A 25098-nucleotide genomic window follows, 5' to 3' on the forward strand; every position below is an offset into this window, starting at 1 on the left:
TCTGCAATTAATTGCGATCAATTACTAATTAACTACTGGCAAAATGCGATTAATCGTGATTAAACATTAGAATAGATTGACAGCCCTAATGTTTTGTAAGATAACCATTCTCTAACCATACAGAGGCGGCATATTTTAAATGTATTGCAATGATAAGTCATCTTTGAGTAAACCTGGACTATCATTTGAGTCAAGTGTTTTCGGTAATCAAAATATGGTCCACTTAGACTATCAAGCTCATCCTATGTTATCTGCTTTCCTCAAGACCAAGCATCTGTTAAATCTAAATGTCACACTTTGGCCCCTCCAGCAAAGGTGCTCTTGTCTTGATAGCTAAAATGGGATTGCCCCGCCGCATTGTGCAGTGTTGAAGCGCAGCACTGCTTATTTTGATGATATCAAGTCGCTCGTTGTTTTCACGCTTTCTCGACGGCACAGGCTGTGCAAAAGATCTCAATTAATATCAACAATGACTTCGGGACATGTGGGTGCTGTATAAAAGTGCCTGTTTTAGCCATCGTCAGCTGGTAGATACCGTAGGTCCATGGCGCTGACTCAGTGCTGGCTAAGCTGAGCACAAGGCCAAACAGTGGTGAACGCTCATGATACACACTGATAGAACTCCACCCACACACGTCCCGACGCTCCCAAACAAGCGCCCCTGCACACAGCAACATGCTGATACAAAGGTAATGAGATTCATTAGCTAGCATGAGAACTAAAGAGTGGGTGGGAGGAGGAAGAGCGCAAACTGAGTGTGTTTAGTCTGCATGATTCCAGACATGGCATCCTGTTAAAAAGCATCTGACATATGACAGAGAGTGAACACCCATCTTCACTTCAAGCATCACCCACGCAGCTGTTCACAGTGTTTGCACACATCGCACCACCTAAGTCTGAGTCTAAGCCCACCAACCCCTCTGCCCCTTACACCCACCCCCTCGTATTCAGCCAGTCTGAGAGTGACGTGATTGCCAAGGTAGCGGGCAACTGTTACATTCCTGAGGCTGTCGTGTGTGGAGTGCGGAGGCCAGCTTCAGCGCCCACGCCAAGTTGGGGCTGGCAGCATCCACCGCACCGCCTGGCCACAGAGCTACGAGCCGTAAGGCCTCGGACCCACCGATCCAGGGCATGTAGGGACAAAGCTAACAAGCGACATTCCCAGATTGGGGGGTACAAAACTAACTCCAGCCCTCCTGATATGCATGTGCATGGTGAAGGTGTTTTATTTTCTGCTGAGCGCCCAGCATGGTTCAGGAGAGTGGGATTTTTATGTCATAAAAACTGGCGAGACGTCAACCACTTAGGTAGGCTACATACCACGAAAACTACTGTACTCTCTCCTAGTTTTATAACATTCATAAAATAAAATAAAATAATAAAAAAAAATAATAAAAAATAAAATAAAAAATTCAAATTTGACCTGCAATGTTATCTTCTTTCTCCTGGTCACTTTTGCCTGACTTCTTGTTGCCAGGCAGATTTCCTAGGGTTAAATTAAAATGATCTCATATGCTAATGCAAACAATAGCATATCCAAGCCACACCCACTAGTCCACGGGGACTCGCCCCTGGACTTGATTTGCTACATGCGCAACATGCAGTGACATGCTGTTGCCTTTTATGCAGTCTGCGCAGATTTGATTGGATCTGAAGTGTTTTCAGGTCATTAGGTTGACAGGTCACTTCCGCGGTCAACTTAGTCATTTATTCTGGATTTCTGGATCCTACCTTTGTGCAATAGACCCCCGCTGTGATGTCCCTCTATTTACATAGCTGACACAGAGCCACTGAACCATGCCATTCGGCGTGTCTTTGGACTTTGAACTTGAATTTGCCGTGTGAATGTTCATGTATTTATCGGCAGATAAGGCTGAATATGCAGTATTATACTGGTGGTGCGTACCTGGTGTGGTGCTGAGGTGGCTTTGAGGAAGGGGCCGAGGATTATTGTTCACCGGACCTATCCGCATGGTCCGCTGATAGCGTTCGATCTCCGACAGCCTGTCCGAAAATTGCTTCTGGGAATCTTCCATCTTCACTCTGTGCCCTGAAATATATGAAGCACAGGCAACAGAGAACACGTGTTAATAGACCACCATCCACAATCACAATCATCACATGTGGAAGCTTCTTGACGTTACAGTCAACAACAACATGAAATCTTTGCTTTTCTAGTGAGTGCCTTTGTGTAATTCACACGATGGGGACAATGTTGCCATGTTTTCAACCTCCAGGCACAAAAACATGATTCAGAATCCTGGTAGACCTTGAAATGTATGGGTCAAAGCTGCACCTGCTGCCCCGTCACCCAAAGATAACAGTGACAAAAGTGCTTGAAAATAATTACTTGAGGAATGCTGTTTTCCCTCAATGTTCAGACACAGCACGTAGACACACACACTGTATGTTCACTTTGACTGACACAACACTTAGTCACATGGAAACGCCCAGATAGAGCAACTACATCACAGTCATCAGCATTTTGTCACTTTTAGCCGCCCATGCTTATCACCTTCATCTTTACATCCACCCAGGAAGACATCGGCCTCATAATAATAGTAATAATAATACATAAAACTCTTATCATGGCTTTTATGTAGACACTCACATGTCCGCTGACATGTACACACACACCACACACTCCACATTTATGTGGACACACCTTAAATGTCCGAGTCCGGATGAGGGTTATTCCCTCTAATGGGAGGAAGAGATTTTAATGTAACTATCAATGCACCAAAACTGTGTGTGTGAACTAGCATGTATACATTCTGTGGTTTTCTCCTTGGCATCTCTGCAGACTACCCTAATGTGAAGTAATGGCTGGATTTGAATATTTTATCACTATATAAAGGGGGCAAGGCAGACGGTCCAATATGGATTTTGCCCGTCCTTTCTCTCCACTGACCCATGGGCAATATATCTTCACTTGGAGGCTGACCCATGGGTAAAGTTTGCTTTTCGTTTACCGCTCTGTCCATTTGGTTGTGCCCACCGCCTCCCCTCCATCCAGCAATATATGAATATGTACCTCTGACAGTGCCCCCCCTAAACACACGTGAGCAGACAGAGAGGGTACGCTGGCGTGTTCGCTGAAATAACACTATCTGAACGAAAGAGAAGAAGTGCAGATGAGGACTATGATTCTTTTCAGCCCAAACACTTGAGCAACAAAGGCAGTGTGTGTGTGTGTGTGTGTGTGTGTGTGTGCGTGTGTGAAAACGATAGACTCACAAATGACTCATCTGTCTGAGCAGACGCGGCAGTCCTGTTTGTTTTTTGGGATGTGATTCCACCCACCCTGTGCCCAGGAACATGCTGTGAACACATTCTGATAGATGCTATGGATAAAAGTGATGGGAGAGACAAATTGAAGGAAATATGAAGCAGCTATAAAATCTTCCTTTCTTCGGGAAAGACTTTAGAGCAGGAGTGTCCAAAATGTTCCCAGGGATGGCTGCAAACGGTAAACTCGGAGGGGCTTCTTTATTATCTTAGATGTTGTAAACCAACCCATGTAGACATGCTAACAAGTTTATGTACTGTATATGAAAGAACAAACAGCCCCCATCTCAGCTTTGTGTTGTAGGTGACAAAGTGGATTAGGACTTTTTCTTCACTGCTCGTTTTCCTATTTTTGTTGCTGCTGTTTTTGTAAATTTTTTTCACAACACTTTGACTTTATTCCCATCATTTTTTCTCATAATATCACAACTTCTTTACCAACCTCATTTTTTAAGAATTGCAGCTTTGTTCTGTTTTGTTTTGTTACTAATATTGTGAAAAATATCTTGAAAATGAATATTTTTTCTCATAATGTTGCAATGTTATTCTCATGAATTTTTTTGTCATAATTTTGCAATGTTTTTATATTGTTATTATGACTTTAATTATTGTTTGACTTTAATATTTGGACTTTATTCTTGTAATATGACTGCTGTTGTTATTGTTTTTGTGAGTTTTCTTGTTTAATTGTATTTTTTTAACATGTGCCGAGGGCCGGTAAAACAAATAGCCACGGGCCACAAATAGCCCCCGGGCCACACTTTGAACACCGCTGCTTTACGGTATGAATGTGGGACCTTTTGTCCGAGGTCAGAGGCCACTGGACCTGAGAGAGGGCCTGACTTCCACACCAAACACACCAAGCATGGGTTGGAGCCTTCACCAAACTGAAGCCTATCATTGCCCAAAACGCCTCATTATGATGAAGGCGTAGGCTTCAGGGGCTCACTAACCCTGACTGACGAATTCACCAATGATGTCTCTATACATTTGCCCATGCATAGTGTGCATTTTATTTAAGCTCACACACAGCCCGTCTATTTTTTTTAAGCGCGATTCTGTAAAGCACGATGGAAGGAATGAAGGCTGGAATTCTTTCTCTTTTCTCTCTCGCTCTCTTTCACACACACATGCACACCGTCCCTCACCCACACTGAGGCTACTGTCTGGTCTGGGGGCTGACGGGGGAGGAAACGCACCAAATATAACCCCTATATGTGTCCTTGTGTAGTTATTAAGAGATTTACACCACCTCAAACGGCTCAAGACAGGGAAATTATACATCCCTCCGCTCACACATTGGGGAAAAAAGGCAGACCAGCAGGGGAAAAAAAAGATAATTGGACAGTTTTGCAGATGCCACAAGAAGAACTGCGTGACTCTTTCGTGATCGTTCAAGCTGGCCACAAGCACACACACTTCAATCAAGCTTCCAGCGGAAGGTTGTAGTAGGGTGAGAGGGTTATTTTTGGGAGAGCGGTGGCTTCATTAGAATGACGCCTGGAGCTCATTAACACGAGGGCCACAGACGCTGTTAACACCACTAATCAAGCGGGAGGCAGCGTTAAACGTTCTCTCTCACCTTCTCAAATGTTTGCGGAAAACTCTCTCACCCACCTCGCTGCTTCTGTCTCCTCACAGTCGAGCCAGTGTGGAAGGCAGCACACCCGCACTAGTCACTCACTTTATCCACTCTTTTCTCCTTTTCTACTTCTTGATAACTTGGAATAAATCAGTGTTTCCCACTGTTGACGTGTGTGTTTTAATATGGTTTGGAAATAAAATGGACTTTATAACTGCATCTGTAGCCTAACATCAGCACGAAACTAATGACAGTTGATGCTGGCTTCTGCTACGAACACGTTTCCACAAATACATGATAGCTGTAGCTTCTGGCCATGTTTTTCTTAGTTCATAAATGTGCGTTTGTAACTGTGGCGTGAAAGTAAAACTCATTGATAAAAACGGTTGTTACCTGACTACTTCTTGAACCCTTCACGACAGGTAGTCCTCGGTTAATTAAAAATGTAAGTTTGGCCTGCAAACACGAGACTCGGTCAAGAAGTAGTTGGAGCGCGGTGCGCCACGGAAGAATACGCTATGTGCTCAATATTGGCCCCACTTGTGTGAATCGTTTGACTCTCGCGGCCATCATTAAGGATGAAGATCGTCCTGTAACGTCGACCGGGATGTAGTAAAGATGACAAGGACATGTTTTTTTGCAAAAACAAAACAGGCTCTTGTCGGCCGAACCACGCCAAAACAATATCAGCAAACTCGACCGTCCTCACTACACGCTGCCACACACAGTCAGGACCCATGTCATGTTCAAAGACGGTCAGATTTCACAAAACTCTTGAACACCACAGTACACGTAACTGCCAGGTCGCTGACGTCTGAAAGCAGCAGTAATAATAAAGCAGTGTAGTGGTCATATGATTGCCATGTAAAGGCTTTTGTTTTGTATTATTGCTTCATTTAATTCTGTATTTAGTGTTTTATGATAGTATTTTATGTTCTTCATGTGTTCTGTGTAAAGTGTGACTTAGGGGTGTCTAAACTTTTTATACTGAGGGCCGCATGCTGAAAAATCAAGATATTTTTAATTTAGGTTAAAAAAAAAAGCCTTAAAAAGCCATTATACACATTTAAACACAACACTTGTGTCAGCTTTTTGTTGTAGGTGACAAAGTGTATTGTTTCTAGCGTTATTAATAGGAGTGTCACGAGATCTTGCCAGATTAAAAGGCGACAAGACGACAATAGATAAATTCATACTCAATACTCGATAATTTTGCCCGCCTGTGTGTCTGTTTTCCTTGTCTCCCGCCTCCAAACCGGCAGGAAGAGAGTTCACTCTGTACATTGGTCTCAGCACCTAGGCACGTTTGTTCCATAGAACAACGGCATGACGAAGTGAGACCTTCTGTCAGTCATGCAGTCTCTGTCTCGGTGGGTGGAGGCGGGTCCGCTAGCGCACACACATAGTGCATAAGAGTGTAACGTACTACATATTATATTACTACATGGGAATATATTGTCATATATTTTTTTATGTTTTGTCACTGTACTTTTCTTAAAAGTAAAGTTAAAATCTCATCTTGTCTCGTTCTCGTAGATCCAGTCTCGAGTGCCTCGTGACACCCCAAGTTATTAGCGTCAACATTTCAACTTCTTCTTGCGACATTACACCTTATTGTGTTTTTTTCCCCCATATCATTTTATTGCTATAATGTTTCGTGAGTCATTAAAAAACAAGCTGTGGGCCCCAGGACCCTTTGTGGGCCCCTTTGTACACCCCTGCCTTAAATATTAATGGGCTACATACTATGGTGAAAGTTTGTCTCTAAGTTTAACATCATTTTGTTGGCGAAGAAAACTTTCTGTGTGTCAAAAACAACACAACCTTTGCTTTCCACCTGTATCCTCCAGTTGATATTCATGTTCATGTCAATACTGTCTCTTTGGCTCCATGACCCCTGCAATTGCAGCAGCATGTCTGATCCGGCTGCCATCGTTTGACTTCTACTCTGCAGGGCCCGGGGCCAGAGGGGTGCCGGAGCTCCACTGCAGCCCCATTTCAGAGGGGTTTTTGTGGTGGGATGAATATTTTATGTGTCAGGGTGCACTTAGGAGAGAATGCCCTGTTTTTCTCGCTATGATATCATAACCACAAGATAGAGCTGGGAGACAGGGGCCAGTGCACACATGAGGCCTAAACAGCGACGCTCAATATGCTCCCGAGCTGAAATGGATTCTGTAGATTTACTAGCCTACTTTCTGAATCATCTGAAAGCATTATGGAAGTCTATGAAGAGCAAATAAAACGCTTGATATAAAATGTTTTGATGTATTAACGATGTACTGAGATGTGTTTTGAAGAAATGGGTGTGCCGTTGTCACCCTCGCTTTGTTTTGTGAGTGCTACAGTATATTTCCTGAGTGTTTTATCTCCGCAGCAAACGACTTCCCTTGCAGTCGCCAATTCTGCTGTAGGAGACGTGACATTTGTGATGCTGCTTTTAACAGCAAGCGCGGTTAAGTCCTCCGCAGCCTTCACTCCACAAAACCCCGTATCAGTGTTTGCTCACTGAGGTGACCGCCAGGCCTTTAGCACAGTCGCCCCATTGCTGAATGATCACCTACTATCATCTGTTTTCCTTCCTTCATCCACTTCTTCTTCTGTGTATTTGCCTCCATTGAAAGAAAGAAACATATGTTCCCATCCGGAAGGAGACACATTAAACACAAGCTCTTTTTAGTAAAGGCCTGGGTGCTTTTTCAGGGGCAAACTGAAACTCTATCTGGACGACAAAGGGCAATACGTGCTTTGGCCCGAGCCCAAGTCTGCACTGGGTATATCTGAAGTGTAAATATTTGTATTTGCAATATAAATGGACTTGATAGGCGACAGATAACAGGCTTGAATTGAATCTGACTGGATGAATCACACATTAGAATGACAACTATGTCTGGACTGCACAGTCAGCGGCAGACATGATATAGGATTAGCAGGAGATACTGTATATCTATCTTATTGCTTTTTTGGAGACATTTGATGTGATTAATCAAAAGCCGAGTCTTCAAGGGCTGTGGAACCTGATCCTAAGTTTGTTCATGTGAGGCAGCAGTTGCCTCAAACCGGCATGTGAGCAAACTTCCGTTTCAACAAGGTTTCAACATCTGTTGAGCAAAGCCGTGCACACCTGTCTTTCTCTTCCTCCTGAGCCCCGAACAGCCTTGTTGCCACCCTGCTTTGCTTTCCGTCTCGCTTTCTCAAACTTCCCTTTGTGCTTTTTTTTTTTTTTTTTTTACTCACACCAACACACAGCTCGGAGTACATCACCACAGCAGTGCGCTCGGTGTTCCCAAGGCCACCAATCACATTCGGTATTTTGAGTGGGCCAAATCAAAGTTCTTGTTTTGAGGCTGACCCTGAAGGATGTGGCTTTTACCCTTGGTTGGTGTTTGTGGCTGTCTCGTCTGGGCCTGAATGAGTCCATGCTTGCTGCACACAGACGTTACACAAATCAACTCATTTACATAAGTGTTTAAGATTGCTTCAGATTTGTTTTTTTGAGAATAACGCATTTGTGTGTATAATTATAGGTGGAGGATCGCGGTGGATCTTTGCAGAAAAAACATTTTTATCTTTTCAAAAACCTTTTTAAAAATCATTATTAATAATATATTAATTATTTAAATTGTTTTATTTATTTATCTATTAATATTTATTTATTTATAGCCACAGCGCTCGAGTCCCTCGGGCAGATGCAGCATTCGTCTCATGGGACATCAGCAGTGTGAAAATCCCCCTCCCATCAACGGAAGTTGCTACATGAGACCGCTTGAGCAGAGAACGCAGCCTTCCTTTTCTGATAAGATGATAAAGCTCTGTGTGTGTGTGTGTGTGTGTGTGCGTGTGTGTGTGTGTGTGTGTGTGTGTGTGTGTGTGTGTGTGTGTGTGTGTCTGTTAATGTGTGTGTGTAGCAGAGGCAGTGCCACACAAGGACAGGTTGAGGCAGGCCATGAGAGGCGAGGGGTGCCAAATGCACCCGGATTCCTGACCAACACAACAGGGCCCGTAGCATGCTTCCCGAGCAATCAGCCTTCTTTTGTCCCGCCACTCTCTGATGTATGTGCACATATGTGTCCCTGTCGTCTAGAATGGACTGGAGGAGTGTTTGGGAGGATATGGGCATAGTTTTTTTTCATAGTTTTTTTTTTTTTGCCTGAAGACTTTCTCAGTGGTGCTTGTGGAGCACAGAAGCCCCATTTGGTTCAAGTGACACATCCTATTAAAGCAATGTGTTGCTTTTGAGTGTGTTATAGTATAACTTTCATGGTGAATGGGCTTGCTTTGTTTGTCTGTGCGTGTACTCTATGTGGCAGTCGAAGCGGGAAGGCGTTGGGGGAACTGTGGGGCCTCGCGTGTCTGTGGGAAAGGAAAGAGCTGCTGCTGCTGTTGTCACATACATACATCAGTGCCAGCAGATGTGTCAAACGGCTTCTTGCCTGCAACACCTCAGTGCACACAAGCCTGCGTACAATATTGTGCAACCGCCCCTCTGTGCTTGTGACAATCGAGTAACGTGTGAAATATAAAATGTGTGACATTTTGCACTGTGCAAGCATGTAAACACCGTGTACCACTTTCGCTCCATCGCTTGACATGAGGTTACAAAAAATGGACCTCTCTTCTTCTGTGATGTTTTCAGTACAGTTTTCCAAGCCAAGACTTCCCTCTGTGTTTACCCACAGGATTACAACCTTCTACACTCCTGGAAGCACAAGAAAGACCTCGCTTCACCTATTATTTGCTCACTGTTCCTAACCAGTAAAGCCTGAAGGAATAAAGATCCAAACCACATGGTGGTGGTACACAAAGTCCTTTCCAGTAAGCAGCAGGTGCTTACTAACACCTACCACACACACACACACACACACACACACACACACACACACACCACCGTCCCTCCATTTCACCCCTCTGCCTGATGCCCACACGAGAGAAAACGGTTTATTGTCATAATGCAGCCGAGGAGAAAATATTCCCCCACTCATGGGCCATTTATTTTTCTAAATGCAGATCGGAACTTTTATTGAATTATGCCTGAAAGCTTGTAATGGGTCCCTCCTGTGTGGGTCCGAGTAAATATGGAAGAGTGAGGACACACAGAGCGAGCATTTTACTTCCCCCTCGTAGGTAAGTAAACAGGAAAGACGCTTGGCTGGTGCGTTTAGCGGGCGCAAGGGGAGTTGGAGGGAGGCGAGCAGCGGCGATGGCCGTGCGTCTAGGTCTTTCTCCAAAAATGTCTTCAATGCCGGCTTACTTCCATGATACATCACAATGAATTCATGGTGTTGTCTCGGGCCTCTGTAAATAATTTGGTCATTCATAGTGTGTCTGGGTGTTCTATCTGGCGTCAGCAAATATAGGGTGGAAATTTCAGTCTGAGTGGAAAAAGAAAGGGTGCTTGAGCCTGAGGCTATTGTGGCATTCACAGACATCAGCTGGCTTAAAGAGCACATATTGCACTCTCCCAACATCATATTTTTCTTTTTTGGTAGTACAAGTGTGTCTCTGCAGAAACACAGTGACGAGAAACAAGGCACCAAAGAGACGACAAGTGTCAGTTACAGACTCATGAGTGTATTTTCTGTTGATACTGTATCTGCCTAGGTGAGGCATTCAGACCTATTTTGACTAATCTTTTTTCAAAAAACCTCAGTACCAAAGCCAAAAGTGCCACTAGCTGTGTGTGACTGAATATAATCGGCCTCAGAATGTCTTGTCGTAAAGCTGTGGACAGTGGTAAAATACAAACTTTAGCTTGAATATCATTACACAGGATTATACATCATTATTTTACAAATGATGTGTGTTCTTCTATATTTAAATGATCCATAAACAGGAAAAATTGTTCAATTGCTCAAAATGAAAGTGTGTGCCAATAATGTGACAACGTTCTTCACCCATCGCCAGCCTCAGACCGGAGATGGACCGTTTGTTGAAGTTCCTCAAGTCAGCCAAACTGTACTGAAAAGGTACTACTAGTGTACGTTCAACTATAGTGCTGTGGAGTTGCATCAGAGCTGTAGAGATACACAGTGGATCCACACAGATGAATAGCCAACATTTACGGCCCCTCAAATTTGAACGTTTTTGGTCAAAAAATATTTTTTTTTTATTTTTGCTTTTTTTCTTAAAAAGTAGAATGTTTTTTTTCTCCACAGGAAACACATCTCATTCACTCTAAGTTGTTAATAACAAATACAAATATGTGATAATACATGCAAAATATACGGCATACTGTCCTAATTTTGTACACGTTTTACACGTTTTACACGTTTACGTTACGCGTTAAGATTTCTAACTTTGGTCCTTGAACGCACCATAGTTGCACAAAAGTGAAACTTACAGTATATGTAACTTCTGCACTGTCAGTCCACTCATTGTACGTTATCATGCATTGGTGGTGAGTACTTTTTATACTTTAAATGTGTTTAGTAAGTGTCAAGCTGGCAGGAGGGTTTCAAGGGGGAGGGGAAATAGACTCACAGATTTTCGCCATTCACTGGTGGTCCCGGAAGATGACGCCTGCAAAAAGCGGGGATCTACTGTATATACGTAGCTATACCGTATATACAATATATACTGTGTATATACTGTAGATATGGTGGAAGTGAGATTAAGCTAGCTGCTGTTGGTGTGTGCAGTCATCGGCCACTATGTTTTCAGGTTATACAGTTTATCAGCCAGTCACAGTGAGAGGCATTAACAGTCAGGAAAGCACCCAGCACACGCCCTCCCCTGGCACTGACACACCCGGAGGCCTTTCTTTCAAAGACAACCATCTCCATTTTCAAACATCAAAGTTGCCTTTGAGAGAGCAATTCGCACCGAGGCCGAGCCTTTCATGTGATTTGTGGAGCGGGGCGTGGCCCACAGGGCACCTACTTAAAGCGATGGAAGCACCTGGCAGGTGCATGATCTGCAACACACACACACACACACACAGACGCACACACACGCACACACATGTGTGCAACAGCACCCATACTGCCTTTTGTTGACTTTATGGCAGGACAGCAATATCATAGGAAAAAGAAGCAAATGTCATTGTGCGTCTATTTGCATACTTTGAACAGTATGTGTGCCAAATGCAAATAGCCACACACACAAACACACACACACACACACACACACACAGGTTCAGTCGTGTTTTGTTGCACGTATTTATTCGACTGGGTGTGTACAGCTACCTACAGTTCTAGAAATATAAAGGCGAACTTGGGGTATGTGTGTTTGTTTGCCTGAGTGTGTGTATTTATTTATATATTCTTTCAAGTGTCATTGAATTATTAAACTATGGCTCAGACATCCTAATGATAACAAATGATACTTCTGGACATCTATAAGTAGGGTTCAACAGCTGCAAAAGTGATTTTGATGCACAGCGGGGAAAAAAACATTTTGCAAGCAAGTCTTGGTAGTTTGAATTAAATGACTTCGAAAAATAAATGTTTGGGTAATATGAGTACAGTCGTCACTTGCTACACTGCGGTGCAAATATCGATCCCTCACTCTACTGCGTTTTTTTTGTAATTAATAAATTATCACAGTTTCGTGGTTGACTAAGGCCCATTATTAGTCCCAAAATATTGAAAGACATACATGTCGCATTCTGATCACTAGGCGTCAGTAATGACACAAAACATTGATGAGGCGTGACATTACATCACATTACCGGCACACTGCATGTAGTCAGCCATGATAGAGTGAAAAGAAGTTCTCCTCCTGTTTTGTGTGGAAGTGGTAAGTTTTTGGCTTCTTATTTTGTTGTTCTTCCCCACTCCGTCTGAAACCCTTTCTTCAATTTAGATTTTAAAAATTGGAGGCTAGCTAGTTAGCTCACTAGCATGCTATGCAGCCATGGCCGCCATGTTGTGTCCCTGCCGTGATCCCGTAGCCTGCGCATTAGCAATGTGGTGTAAACAAAAAATAATAGTGTCAGAGTGTAAAGGTGACTATAGGGGTGTTATTTCATGGCTACGTGGCTCTAATAATGTGTTTTTGATTTTTTGATTTGGCTTTTGTCACAATTTTTTTGCCAAACTTTAGCCTCTGTTTTTGTACAGTATTGCTTGTAACAAACAAGGCCGTTTGCCCTGTACTGTGACATTCAGCGACATCGAGTGCCCCAATCAAAGCCCCCTACATTCTACTGACTCACTGTCTGTGCATTTTTTTAGAGTCAGACTGCCAAATAACCCACCACGGGGCCAAATTTACGAGCGTCAGCACTTTGATAAAGAAGGTGAAAAAAAACTACAGAATTTGATCTTGGCAGGATGTACGGGAAGGCCATATGAACAATGATTGTCATTCCTAATTATTTGGCATTGTTTTCTGCGTGTAAAACTATAATTATTCTTTATAAAATGTATGTTTGTTAATGTTTTTGAGCGTCAGGAACGGATTAATTGCATTTACATAATTTCTTATGGGAAAAATTGCCTTGGTTTTTGGACATTTTGTTTTTTGTCTCATCTTTTGGAACACATTTGACGAGGCAAAAAACGAGGTCAGGTAGCAAAAACGCTTTTGATTGACGATGTCCTCACTGAACAGTATGTTTATTACAGTGTTGAAGTTTGCATCAGCTGTTTCTAATGTTTCGTCCCTCTCTAATTTTGACAGAGGGAGTCACAAGCTCAAAATACAGAGGGCCATTTTAAAATGTAACTCACAAAGAGTGACTTCATGAAGGTACTGATTCATCTGAGAGGGACGAGAGCAGCAGATACAGAAATACAAACAGCCCTTCCCCTGCCAGTGAATAGGCAGTGGCTGATCTCATGCATAAGCGAGGCAATGAGAAGAGCACCCAAAATATAGTTGGATGTTGGCGAGAGGAACCCTGCAGGGCTGTGCGGTGTGGAGCTATCTGATAGCAACGGCAAACAACTTTTTTTTTTGTCCTTCATTTTCCCTCAAAACTGCTTCTCAGAAGAAAAAGAGTGGGGGCTTTCAGTTGTGACAGTTGTGCTTCCAGTTTGGCCTCAGCAGAAGTTCGATAATAATATGACAGATAGATCGAGTTGAGTGACGCATGCCGGATGTGTGATGAGGAAATCAGCAGCGAGGAAGACAAAAATACTGAACGTGGAACTTATTTTGTGTTCAGGGACCGAAGGCTGTGTGAAATGCACATGAAACACGAAAATGGTTGGGGCGCGTGCGACTAAGCAGACATATTTTTGGTATAGTGTGACAAGTCACCTGTAAAGTGCCAATAAAGTCCATGAACGTGTGAACAGGTGAGCACATAACAAGGCCAAGCCGGGTTTCTCTGCATAGCTTCAACATGCACAGGCAACGCTGTGGATGAAGGCAGTAGAGTGCAGTAGCATTGGAACGCATGATTGTCCCTGTGGATCCAAGTTGTAATAAAAAAAAAAATGCTGTTAGTTTTATGTGTTGGCAAAAGTGTCTCTTGCCTGAAAAGGGTTGCAGAGCTGATGTAAAGTGATGCTTTGCGGTTAGAGAAGAATCTTATTATTTTTATGGTGCTAATAATTTCTCAATGGTCGTGTGTTCTCTCTTTTCACATGACTGATATTATTATTTGATTGCATTTCGATTCAAATAAGAGAAGCGCGTTATCTCAGCTTGTGTATCAAGCGGCTTCTAGCATTCGAACTACACTGGAAAAAGGCATTCCCTTGAAGAAAATATGCACTGACTGGCACGTTTGTTATTGTATTTGCTGTTTGCAATGGTGTTGAACCGCATCGCGTCATACAGGGAGGTGTTTCTAATTCCTTGGAACCTTGGTTAGCGTCATTAATCCATTCCAGACAGACAAAACCCCAAACGTACTAAAGCCAATCAATTTAAATTTTCCAAAGGAAACCATGTAAATCAAATTAATCCGTTTCGGACACCCAAAAATATTAATACAAAACACTTCTAATATAGAACAAATATAGTTTTACAATGCATATCAGTACATATAAATGACAAAGGCAAGGGACAAAGGAACATTTATCGCCACGTTCACCTTCATGGAAGGCTTGCTTGTTGACAAAGACGATGACGAGCAGTGAGGGAGGAAACACGGGTGAAAACGCTGGCACTTGCAACTTTGTTTGGCTCCGTTTTGGGTTACTTTACAGCCTGGATGAGTAATAGAAGTAGAAACCTGTGGCGTAACTGTGTTAGTTAGCAATGAATTGCAGAGTCGACCGCTGATGACATCATATACGGCCGACGGAGCTGGGGGACAACGACCTCCAGTTCCGGTTTCCATTTTGACAGCATGCTAACAGGCACGTTTTGTAATAATGACATCTGACAAACACAGTTGGACTCACGCAGTCCAGTGCACTTCCTGTGCATTCTAAAGATATAAAAACAGCTAAAAAGAGGCAGCTAATTAACGCACCTACTGGGCCACACCTATTCCGCCTTCAAAGCCCCCTATGAAAACACATCCAAAAACCTCCTACAACGTTGTATGGTTTTATGTACATGCTGTGACAACGCGTTGTGTGTGGTGAAGCTAGCTACTAGCCGGCTAGTAACTAGCCGGTGTGGTGTGGCAAGGTGTCACTACGCCAGTAAAGTTCTTTGGCGTAATGGTAATAACAATAAAAATAACAATGCTGTAGCTTGGTTAATATGCAGGTCACGTTATATGTAAATGGAGCGTTGGTGGTTTTTAAACCTTTTTTCAGAAGCCTCTAAAGGCGGAATAGTTGCATCCCATTACGTGCATTCATAGCTATCTCTTAAAAGCTGTTTTCATATCTTCAGAACGCACAGAAAAGAGGAAAACGTGTGTTCATTCCTTGCATAAGGATTGTGGATGATGGGCAAAATAAAAAAAAAGTACAGCTTTCCTTTAATAACACGACACACGCCATATTGCACAACAACCGAAAAAAATGCACGTAAAACGCAGCTAAATTTTAGTGTTCATTCTTGACGTAAACCGAAAAATATGCTAACTGAGGAGCCACTGTATTTGACATCTTGTCATGTAGCTAAATAAAAACAACATAATTACGTTGATTTCCTCACCTTATTATTATTTCCTCATCTTATTATATATAATGTAATTATGATCTTATTAAATATTGTATCCCAGCTCTTGTACTGATACTCCGATGTGCAGATGTAGCTGATGTTGTGGCCAGTGAGTGGACGCTGATTTACAAATTTCACATACATTAAATTCAGATTTCTTTCTCCTGGTTGAAGATTGACTGAGCTCGCCCCTCCCCCCCCGGTCAGTGTATAGCAGAGTCTAGTAGAGACCTAAGTTGGTCGTGTCCTATATTAATCGGTGTCACCTCTTCGAACTGGGCCAGTGTAAAAGAAGCACGGCCACTCTGACGCCCCAGCTGGAGCTGTAACATTTTGACAGACAGACGGGAGACGTCCTTTATGCACACAGTTATTTCAAGCGCAGACGCTTGCAGATGCACATGTGAATGCATTTATGCACACACACACACACACACACACAACACACCATCAGACTGAAACTATCCACATGCACATACACACTGTTTATTATTATCTAGTCACTCTCTATTTGCACCCACTGTTCTCTTCTGCCACTGCAAATAGCGTGCAACCTTGCTGGTGCTGATGGCCCTCTCTAAGTGCCCCTCGGCCCCTGTGCCAGGCGTACACCCGCCCATGTGGCACCTGATACCACTCTCTCTGTGCTCTGTTTTGACTGAACTAAATCCCCCCCTGTCCCAAATATCCCCATGCGCAGACATGAGCACAAGCCTCAGTCATCCGCCCGCTTGGAATCCTTCAAAACCCTGCACGCTAGAACCATTAAAAACTGGATCTGTCCATTGGAATGGTCATGAAATCTTACCCATCTCATCTATCCCACCTTGAGCTCATGAAAAATGGCACGCATTGCATGTGCACATAGCTGCTGCCACCAGGCCCTGACTCATCTGACGACTACTCCTCTTCATCCCTCACACTAGCAGCATGAAACCACATGAGAATGCGACTGTGGCTGCTAACAGCTCTGGGAGACCCAGCCTCCCCCCCGGAGATGACAGTTGTTAAGAGTCAACCCTGTGTTACATCGGAAGCTCACCCACAGTATGTTGTAGGTTGGGTACGACTGCAAGTCATGACTATGTCTGACTAAAAGGTAAAGGTGGCGTGACGTGTGGAGGGGGTTTAATTAAGAGGTACAATTCAGCCACAGTGCAGTTTGGATGTCTAATTGTGGGTGCGGGATGACGGTACTTGCGTCAGCTACTTAAAAAGTGTGACATCATCGAAATATAACTCGCAAATGAAAATCAACAAAGACACAATAAACAACGATGGAGGTCATTAAGGGTTTTACCAAGCACACAAATGTGTTGATTTAGTTCGCAGTGTTTGACAAAAACTACACGAATCATCTTGACTTACTTTCGTTTTGCTTGAAACTTGGTGGTGGGGAGGCAACATTTTTTTGCAAGTCTGTATACATTTTGCTGATAGAAGGATTAAGTTTGTCTGTCTTTGAGATGCAATGGAGCCAATCCCCCCCACACCAGGATGCAAATGGTACAGTCCGCCAGCTTTTGAGAACCACAAACTAGCTAACATAGATTTGCTGTCCAAGGGAATGCATGCAGCTCCGTATTGTGTGTGTTTTACTTTTTATCTGACAGAAACCTTTTCCGGATAGAAACGCAAAAACAATAATTAGACAATGTGTGAATAAGCTTCGGGGGGATGTAGTCTAGTTTTAGCATGTGCCAGTTTATTACAATAATCTTAAAAGTTATGTGAAAAAACACGTTTTGCTTTGTGTGTGCGATAGATCCACTTTTTAGGTACCGTAACACCGCATCTGGTGCCCTGATGGTAGGGTGCCAAAAACGGGTACAGAACAGATCCATTATATTGATATATTGTTGGAATACTTGCCGATAGAAACAGGAAAAAAATCAACGACCATTGCATGAGCTAGCTGCCGGGCATAGAGACTCACTCAGTTTCTTGTGTAGCCACCTACTTCCCTTCACGGCTGCTCTACATAACATGTGTGAGAGGCAACGTGATTTTCTGTACACCCCTTACCAGGATAGAGTGGGAAAACGTATGGTTACTTCACCATATTTACGTGTGTGTGTGTGTGTGTGTGTGTGTGTGTACTCACTGCGTGGTTCACGAGGCCCATCCACAGTGACCTTGATGGCGCGGTGGTAAGTGGCCACTTGAGGCGGTCCGGTGAAAACAGTGATGGTCAGAGTGAAGCTTTTTCCTACAAAATAGCATCCATAGCATTTAGGTTTAGGTCACTTCTATGTCACTCATGAGATTCCCTTTGTCGGTCACAATTCATCGTTTTGTCAGCCTTTTAACGACAGCACCTTTAGTGTCGCTGCGGCCTTTGCCGTTAAAAATTGTAAATGAGAAAAAACATGGGACCACCTCTGTTGAGGGCCTGGCTGCGGGTATACGATTTGGATTATTGAGAGAATGTGTTCCAGATTGCCTGAAAATGCTCACAATGATAGTTTATTGTTCAACAAGGCGGGCTCTTGCTCCCATCTGCATGCAAGTCAGTACCGGGAAGAAGCGGGGGAGTTTGTCCTATGCAGCCATGAGAGAGAGACATCGCAAAAGAGACTGTGTGGGAGGAAGAAACACACACACACATAAAAAAAATCCACCACTGGGTTAATTTACTGCCTAAATTGATATGCGTGTGGTAAATCATAATCCAAGGACAATAGGCTGCTTCTATTGTTGATTTCAAATGATCTTCAGAATAAAACACACTATAAATACTACTAAGAGATTTAAAATATTGGTGGAAGAATTCTCAGAGTATGTCAACATATTGTCATTATATTTGTGCATCTCCCTTTGGCACAGTATATTTAAATGTAAGTGTCGCACAATAATAAAGCTGAAAAATGCAGAAATTCACCAAAAAAATATAAAATATCTGATACAGTCTCTCAGAACTGCACCATGCGGACAATGAGAATAACAATCAGAATAACTAAATGATTCCACATGTAGGCTCTTTGTGCTTTTAAATCATTAAAATAAGCAATAATGATCAGGCAAAAATTGTCTGTAAACATCTAAAATGTGTGTTTAATATTTGCATTCTACGCAGGAATCCTAAAAGTAAAATACCCCGCCTTGAAGAAGCTATATGAATAATAGAGACAGCACGCGCGTGTGTTTAAATTCACCTCGTCCGCTCCTTCCAACGAAGCGCAGGTCGTTGAAGCGGGCTACTTGGTTCTTCATCACCGCGGAGGCGTTCCTCAGCTCGGCCGAGTAGTTCTCATCATTTCCGGCCATAACGGTCACCAGCGTCCCGTCAGGAACATCACCGAGGGCCACGACCTGCATGACAAAAAAAGCAGAGGGGGACTGTCAACATGGAGCCCCAAATCATGCGAGCGTAAATTGTAGATATTAATTAAACACTGTATGTTTTTGCACCCTTTTGAACTCTGTCGTCTCTAAAGTGCATGCATAGAAATAAAAAGAAAGTCATAGTCTATTTTTAATTTGCGCAAATGCTGTTTTACTCTTATTCCGTATTAGAATGGATGCCCAAGTCATGGCATTTGCACATGACACATACAGGTTAGAGAGCCGTACTATTTTTTTCTGTAAAATTATTGATGATTTAGAACCCTGTGTGCATTGTCAAATAATTCATATTTGCTGTAATTCTATTTTCATCATTGAAACTGACGTGGTCAGCCAAAATATGCGCATGAAATATCCTTTGAACAAAGCTGTTTATTTCATGAATTTGTTCAAAGCCACCGTCGTGTAAATGCAATGAAGATAAATTGGATTAGCTTGCCTTAAAAGCCACGGGCAGGGTCTTGTTGCACCTCCAATGGGACGGAAGGACGGAACAGAGGAAGTTCGGGCTGTCGGTACGGACCAACTCGCCGGCGTGGTCCGCCAGAACGTCCACCACGTTCCTGGTGTCGGGTCTCGCCCTGAGAGGCCCCGGGGTGGCCATGGCCCCGTTGCCGTCTACAATCTTACTACAGGTGAAGGATGTGGAGGGCGGCGTGAACCGTCTGGTGGTGGGCGGCTCTACGGGAATATGCATCACAACAACAGCTCGGGTCAGTGTCACGCTGACTGGGTCGGTGGACAACTTGCAGAACGTCTGGGTCTGCAGAGGATGCAAGATGGGAGAGGAGGCTCGCAAGCGGAGATGTGGAAAAAATGTGATGAATGAGCGCTAGATCATCTGGTGTTGAATCACCAACTTCAGGAAAGAAATACACAAAATGTCCTGTGTGACACTCCTAAACTTTCAGTCGGTGATAAAAGTTTCTGACAACCAGCATGAAATCCACCAGTAGAACAAAATGTCCAAAATGAACGCCTTTCGCGTCTAAATGAAAGCAAAAATGTGAAACAAAGGTCTCTTCTGCTCTCCAGTAAAAACTTTTTACATCAGAAGCGAAGCTGCAGGATAATAAGTGTACGCGTCCCTCTGTTGCGTAAACGTGCGTAAAACTTTATCCATGTCCTGTCCAAAAACAAAAAAAACACCAACGTGACCCTAAGGAGGTCTGTCTGCTCCTGCAGATATGCTTCCCTCCAAGTTATCCACCGCAGAGCAGATTTAGGACAAGAGAAGACGTCGAGAGGCTGATCGGAGCGCGCGGAGTGCCGCGGTATTATTTTACCCGAGTCATTTTAGTCTTTAGTGGTCTGGAGTGTGGCGGTGATTTCCACCAATCAATCTTCTGGGCTGGGCTTTCAACGGACCAATCAAGCTCCTCGCTGCAGGGCTGGGGCTTTCAGCGACCAATCAAACTCCCAGATGCTGCTGCTTCTTCTTCAACCTTTAACTGTCTCAACCTCAATTATTGATCCATCTCCTTACTTTTCCCTGTCCAACCAGCATAGACAGATAAGAAAAGTACACACGGTGAGCTTTTTAATAAGCAGCAAAATGACACATTAACTGAAAATCATTGAAATAACCATTTAAGTAGATTTTTTTGAAAAGAAAACGTGCATATGTGTGTTTAGTCCGACAAGTAAGCTCTGTAATTTGATGATTAAAAAAAATAAAGTCAAAATAAAAACGTGTTTTCATTCAAGTTAAAGCACAACAACTGTCAGAATATTTCAACAGGAGTTGCTTAAAATGTAAAGAGTTCATATTAATTGTTCTCGTTAAGAATTAGTTTGCTTCCACTCATATCATGTATTTTTTTAATGTTTTTGTATTAAATACAAAGACAGACCTCACATACAGTACTAAAATGAAGACGGTGAAATAAATGAGGCAGCTTCAATGCAGCTAATAGAGTGTGCAATTCCGCTTACGGACACTAGTTGGCGCATTTGCCCTTAATTTTAGTTGGCTTCTGCATGGCAGAAGACACTTATATCTTTTTAAGGTAAAACAACCGAATCCGTCCGTTTATCAAAAAAACTTCAACACAAAAAACATAACACTGATGCAACCACGAGTTGTAGTTATTAAAAACATTGGGCTTCAGGTTTTCATGTCATGTTTTAATTTACATCGCATTAAACCGGTTATCACTGAGAATAATATTATTTTCAAGTTCATGGCATTTATTCGTTCAGTCAGAGCACATTAAAACACATTTTGAATTAAGCTGATTTTTACATGTCGTGAAATAATGTATTTGTTGCAAATGCTTTGTTTTTAGGACGTTCACCCCTTAAATGTGGTGCTCATGTAGATCCTGTACTGTTTGTGCATTTCGTAATAATTATTAGAATTGTCTGCGTAAATGTTGTGATATTTTGTGATTTGTGATCATTGTGATGTCTGTTGCTAAAGTCCCATGCTTTGGCAGATTTAAAAATATTTTGTCAACATTACTGAATGATTTCAATTAATTCAATATGATCGGGAATTTTAAAAGCCAAGTAAAGCAGGTTTCAAATGAAGCATGTATATTAAAAAAAAAACCCTTTAATTATACAATGAACGTTGGATGATTTAAATATTTAGTGATCGTTTTTTAAATTGGATTCCATCGCACGTTAATAACGTCAGTATAAATAATTGGCTTGTTCAGAGCATTTAAATACTGTCCATGTATCTGACACAAGGTGATATGAAATGAACGGTTCATCAGTATTCAAAAATATGCGTTTTCTCTCTATTTAGTCCACTACTAATGCAAAAACGAATTCCAATTTATTTTTTAAAAAGGTGTTTTAAAAAAAACTGCATACTAACATGCAATGAACTGCCACTAAATCTACAAACAAATGTTTAATCCTACTGTATTGAGGAATTAGCTTCCTATTTATATGGAGAGGTCACCACAATTTTATTATATAAGCTCATTTTATTCAGATGGTGAATCGAAACGTGGTCCAACTCCAGTAATATTACTTCACTGGGCCCCAGGGGGAAGAGAGTGTAAATGTGTGCCCACTTTGCTGTTTAATGCCTAGAAGCTCATATCCCATAAGACACATCCAACTGCACTCACAGCATGACAACATCACCTCTGATATGACACACACACACCTCTATTCCAAGTCAGTCTTAATGGGGACACAACGACAATGCTTTGGGATATTTCAGTTATCACTGCTGGTTCATTATTAAAACGTGACCACACACTTCAGCTCGGCCTTTATACGCCAGCTCGGCCTTAATGTGCCCTGTGGGTGCCTGTCACATTTAGACCTCCACATTTCAGCAACCACTTTCTACAGTTTCAGCCGCACAGAACGGCGCTCGCCACGGCCCTGAACGATTTTTAATGATTTAGTTGGCTCGAGCCTGAAATCAAGACAGAACTGCCGGAGGACATGCAATACCTCAAACTCACCTCAGATAGGCCGCAGCATGGTATACTGTCTGAATGTTCATGAGGTTGAATACCTCATTTGATGGCTCCTAACAAAGAAAGTGGCACCAAAAATAAAAACATCCTCATGCCTAAAGTTACACGCCCTAAGCTTGTACAATTTGGAACTCCAAATTATGCTCGGAAGGTTTATAAACGCTATAAAGCTCATGTATGACATTATGCGGCACATCTGTAATTTCCTTGATTCAGTTAGCATCAAACTATGGACTCTGGGTGTGTGTGTTTTGCTTTTCCTTTGGCCTTTTTTGCAACTCTGTCGAAAGAAAGGTCGGCCATCATGCACGCCGTCATGTGAGACGTCAGTTTAATGCATGAGACCTCAGTATGTCTCGAGAATCAAAGGATTACAGTAACTTGTTTTCACTTATACATTTTGTTAAAACAAAAACAATGCAAGGAGAAAATAAGAATATACAGTGGAGGTGTTAATCTGACTGACACCCAAACAGCAGTGATACGGTGTCCCAATATTTTTTGATTGATTTTAATAGTAACAGTGGTTACGCATTTTAGGAAATTGTGTCCTTTATGTTAGACGTCTACTATGTCATTTCTATGGGCAAAAAACATTATCCTGGATCAGACCACAACGATATAAAACCAATCTTATTTACTGGATACACTGTAGGTCCTCATTTGGCTCAGGAACTGAAGGAAAGTTTGTCGAAAAATTGGAATCCTTAGATTCCTGCCTCTATATGCCACCCACTCTGACTCACAGCCACTTAAAAGTCGCTTTGAAGATGGGCGAAACCTCAGATACGTGAATCCCATCACAGTTTTACTTTCTTTTTTTCTAGCTGAATAGACTCTATTAACCTGTGTCAACTTTTGGGCTATTTTCAGACCAGCCAGACACATAAGTCTTTGGATGGGTAGCTATTCATTTGGAAAGGGGGCTGTGGGTCCAATTAGAACTAATTTGAGGTTGGGCGATGACCTAAGACAAAGATTTCTATCTTTAGAGAAGCTGTGGCCATCACACATTTATGTACATTCACAAATTACAGGGCAGGCTTTGGCCCTCAACCCACCGAATGCATTCCTTCCCAAAAGTGTCTGCTCGAATTTCAGCTGGAGGTTTGTGCTCAGTGGAAATATGAGTGCTCTGAACGGACGACTTCTATGAAATGGAGTTTTATTCCTCTCAGATCAAATTAAGTCCTCTTCTGGGCTTTGGGTATTTTTTTTTTTTTTTTATAAATGATGAATTCTGTGGCTACTCTGTAACATTGAGCTTGTTTACCCTTTCCGCCTCGTTGTTAGACAGGACGCTATGGAAATGACTTTCTACGGAGTAGAATGTCTGTGATGATGGACAACACCAAAGCCATTTGCACAAGTCCCCTCAAAGCCACATCACATGTTGATGAAGGAGGACCATTAAACAGGAGAGAGTCAGCTTAGGCTATTGCTCCTCTGATCACTTCTCTGGATTGATTATAAAATGTGTCAGCACTTCACATTTGCTAGCCCGTGTTGGTATTTACACTCCGGAAAACATTAAGCATTTTGATTGATACTGATTTAATTGTAATTCTTAACAAGTTAATAACCCTAGTTTTATAATCTTATAATTTGGAGTGTTTGCCCCCGAAACCTAATAACTGGTTGGGCCACCCTTAGCAGCAACAACTGCAATCAAGTGTTTGTGATAACTTGCAGTGAGGCTCTTACAGTGCTGTGGAGGAATTTTGGCCCACTCATCTTTGCAGAATTGTTGTAATTCAGCCACATTGGAGGGTTTTCCAGCATGAGGCGCCTTTTTAAGGTCATGCCACTGCATCTCAATAGGATTCAGGCCAGGACTTTGACTAGGCCACTACAAAGTCTTCATTTTGTTTTTCTTCAGCCATTCAGAGGTGGACTTGCTGGTGTGTTTTGGATCATTGTCCTGCTGCAGAACCCAAGTTGGTTTAAGCTTGAGGTCACAAACAGATGGCCGGACATTCTCCTTCAGGATTTTTTGGTAGACAGCAGAATTCATGGTTCCATTTATCACAGCAAGTCGTCCAGGTCCTGATGCAGCAAAACAGTCCCAGACCATCACACTACCACCACCATATTTTACTGTTGGGATGATGTTCTTTTTCTGAAATGTGACATTACTTTTACACCAGATGTAATGGGACACACACCTTCCAAAAAGTTCAACTTTTGTCTCGTCAGACCAGAGTATTTTCCGAAAGGTCTTGGGAATCATCAAGAAGTTTTCTGGCAAAATTGAGATGAGACATAAGCCTCTTTTTGTTCAGCAGTGGTTTTAGTCTTGGAACTCTGCCATGCAGGCCGTTTTTGCCCAGTGTCTTTCTTATGGTGGAGTCATGAACACTGACCTTAACTGAGGCAAGTGAAGCCTGCAGTTTTTTGGATGTTGTTGTGGGGTCTTTTGTGACC

The 25098-nt window shown here is 42.5% G+C and overlaps 1 protein-coding gene across 2 annotated transcripts in view; it reads right to left on the minus strand.

Annotated features, from left to right (window-relative positions):
* runx3 (RUNX family transcription factor 3) overlaps positions 1-20504 on the minus strand; it is a 37429-nt gene extending 16925 nt beyond the window's left edge. For both annotated transcript variants that reach the window (XM_054796805.1, XM_054796804.1), the window contains exons 1-4: positions 19668-20504; positions 19039-19195; positions 17988-18092; positions 1907-2050 (exon numbers count right to left, since the gene is read on the minus strand). In XM_054796805.1, coding sequence (XP_054652780.1) covers positions 1907-2050; positions 17988-18092; positions 19039-19195; positions 19668-19925 — 664 coding nt within the window. In that variant the 5' untranslated portion in view covers positions 19926-20504. The remainder of the gene's footprint in view (positions 1-1906; positions 2051-17987; positions 18093-19038; positions 19196-19667) is intronic.
* Positions 20505-25098: the final 4594 nt, after the last annotated feature.

Source organism: Dunckerocampus dactyliophorus, chromosome 13 (genome assembly GCF_027744805.1).
Source record: "Dunckerocampus dactyliophorus isolate RoL2022-P2 chromosome 13, RoL_Ddac_1.1, whole genome shotgun sequence".
NCBI lineage: Eukaryota > Metazoa > Chordata > Actinopteri > Syngnathiformes > Syngnathidae > Dunckerocampus > Dunckerocampus dactyliophorus.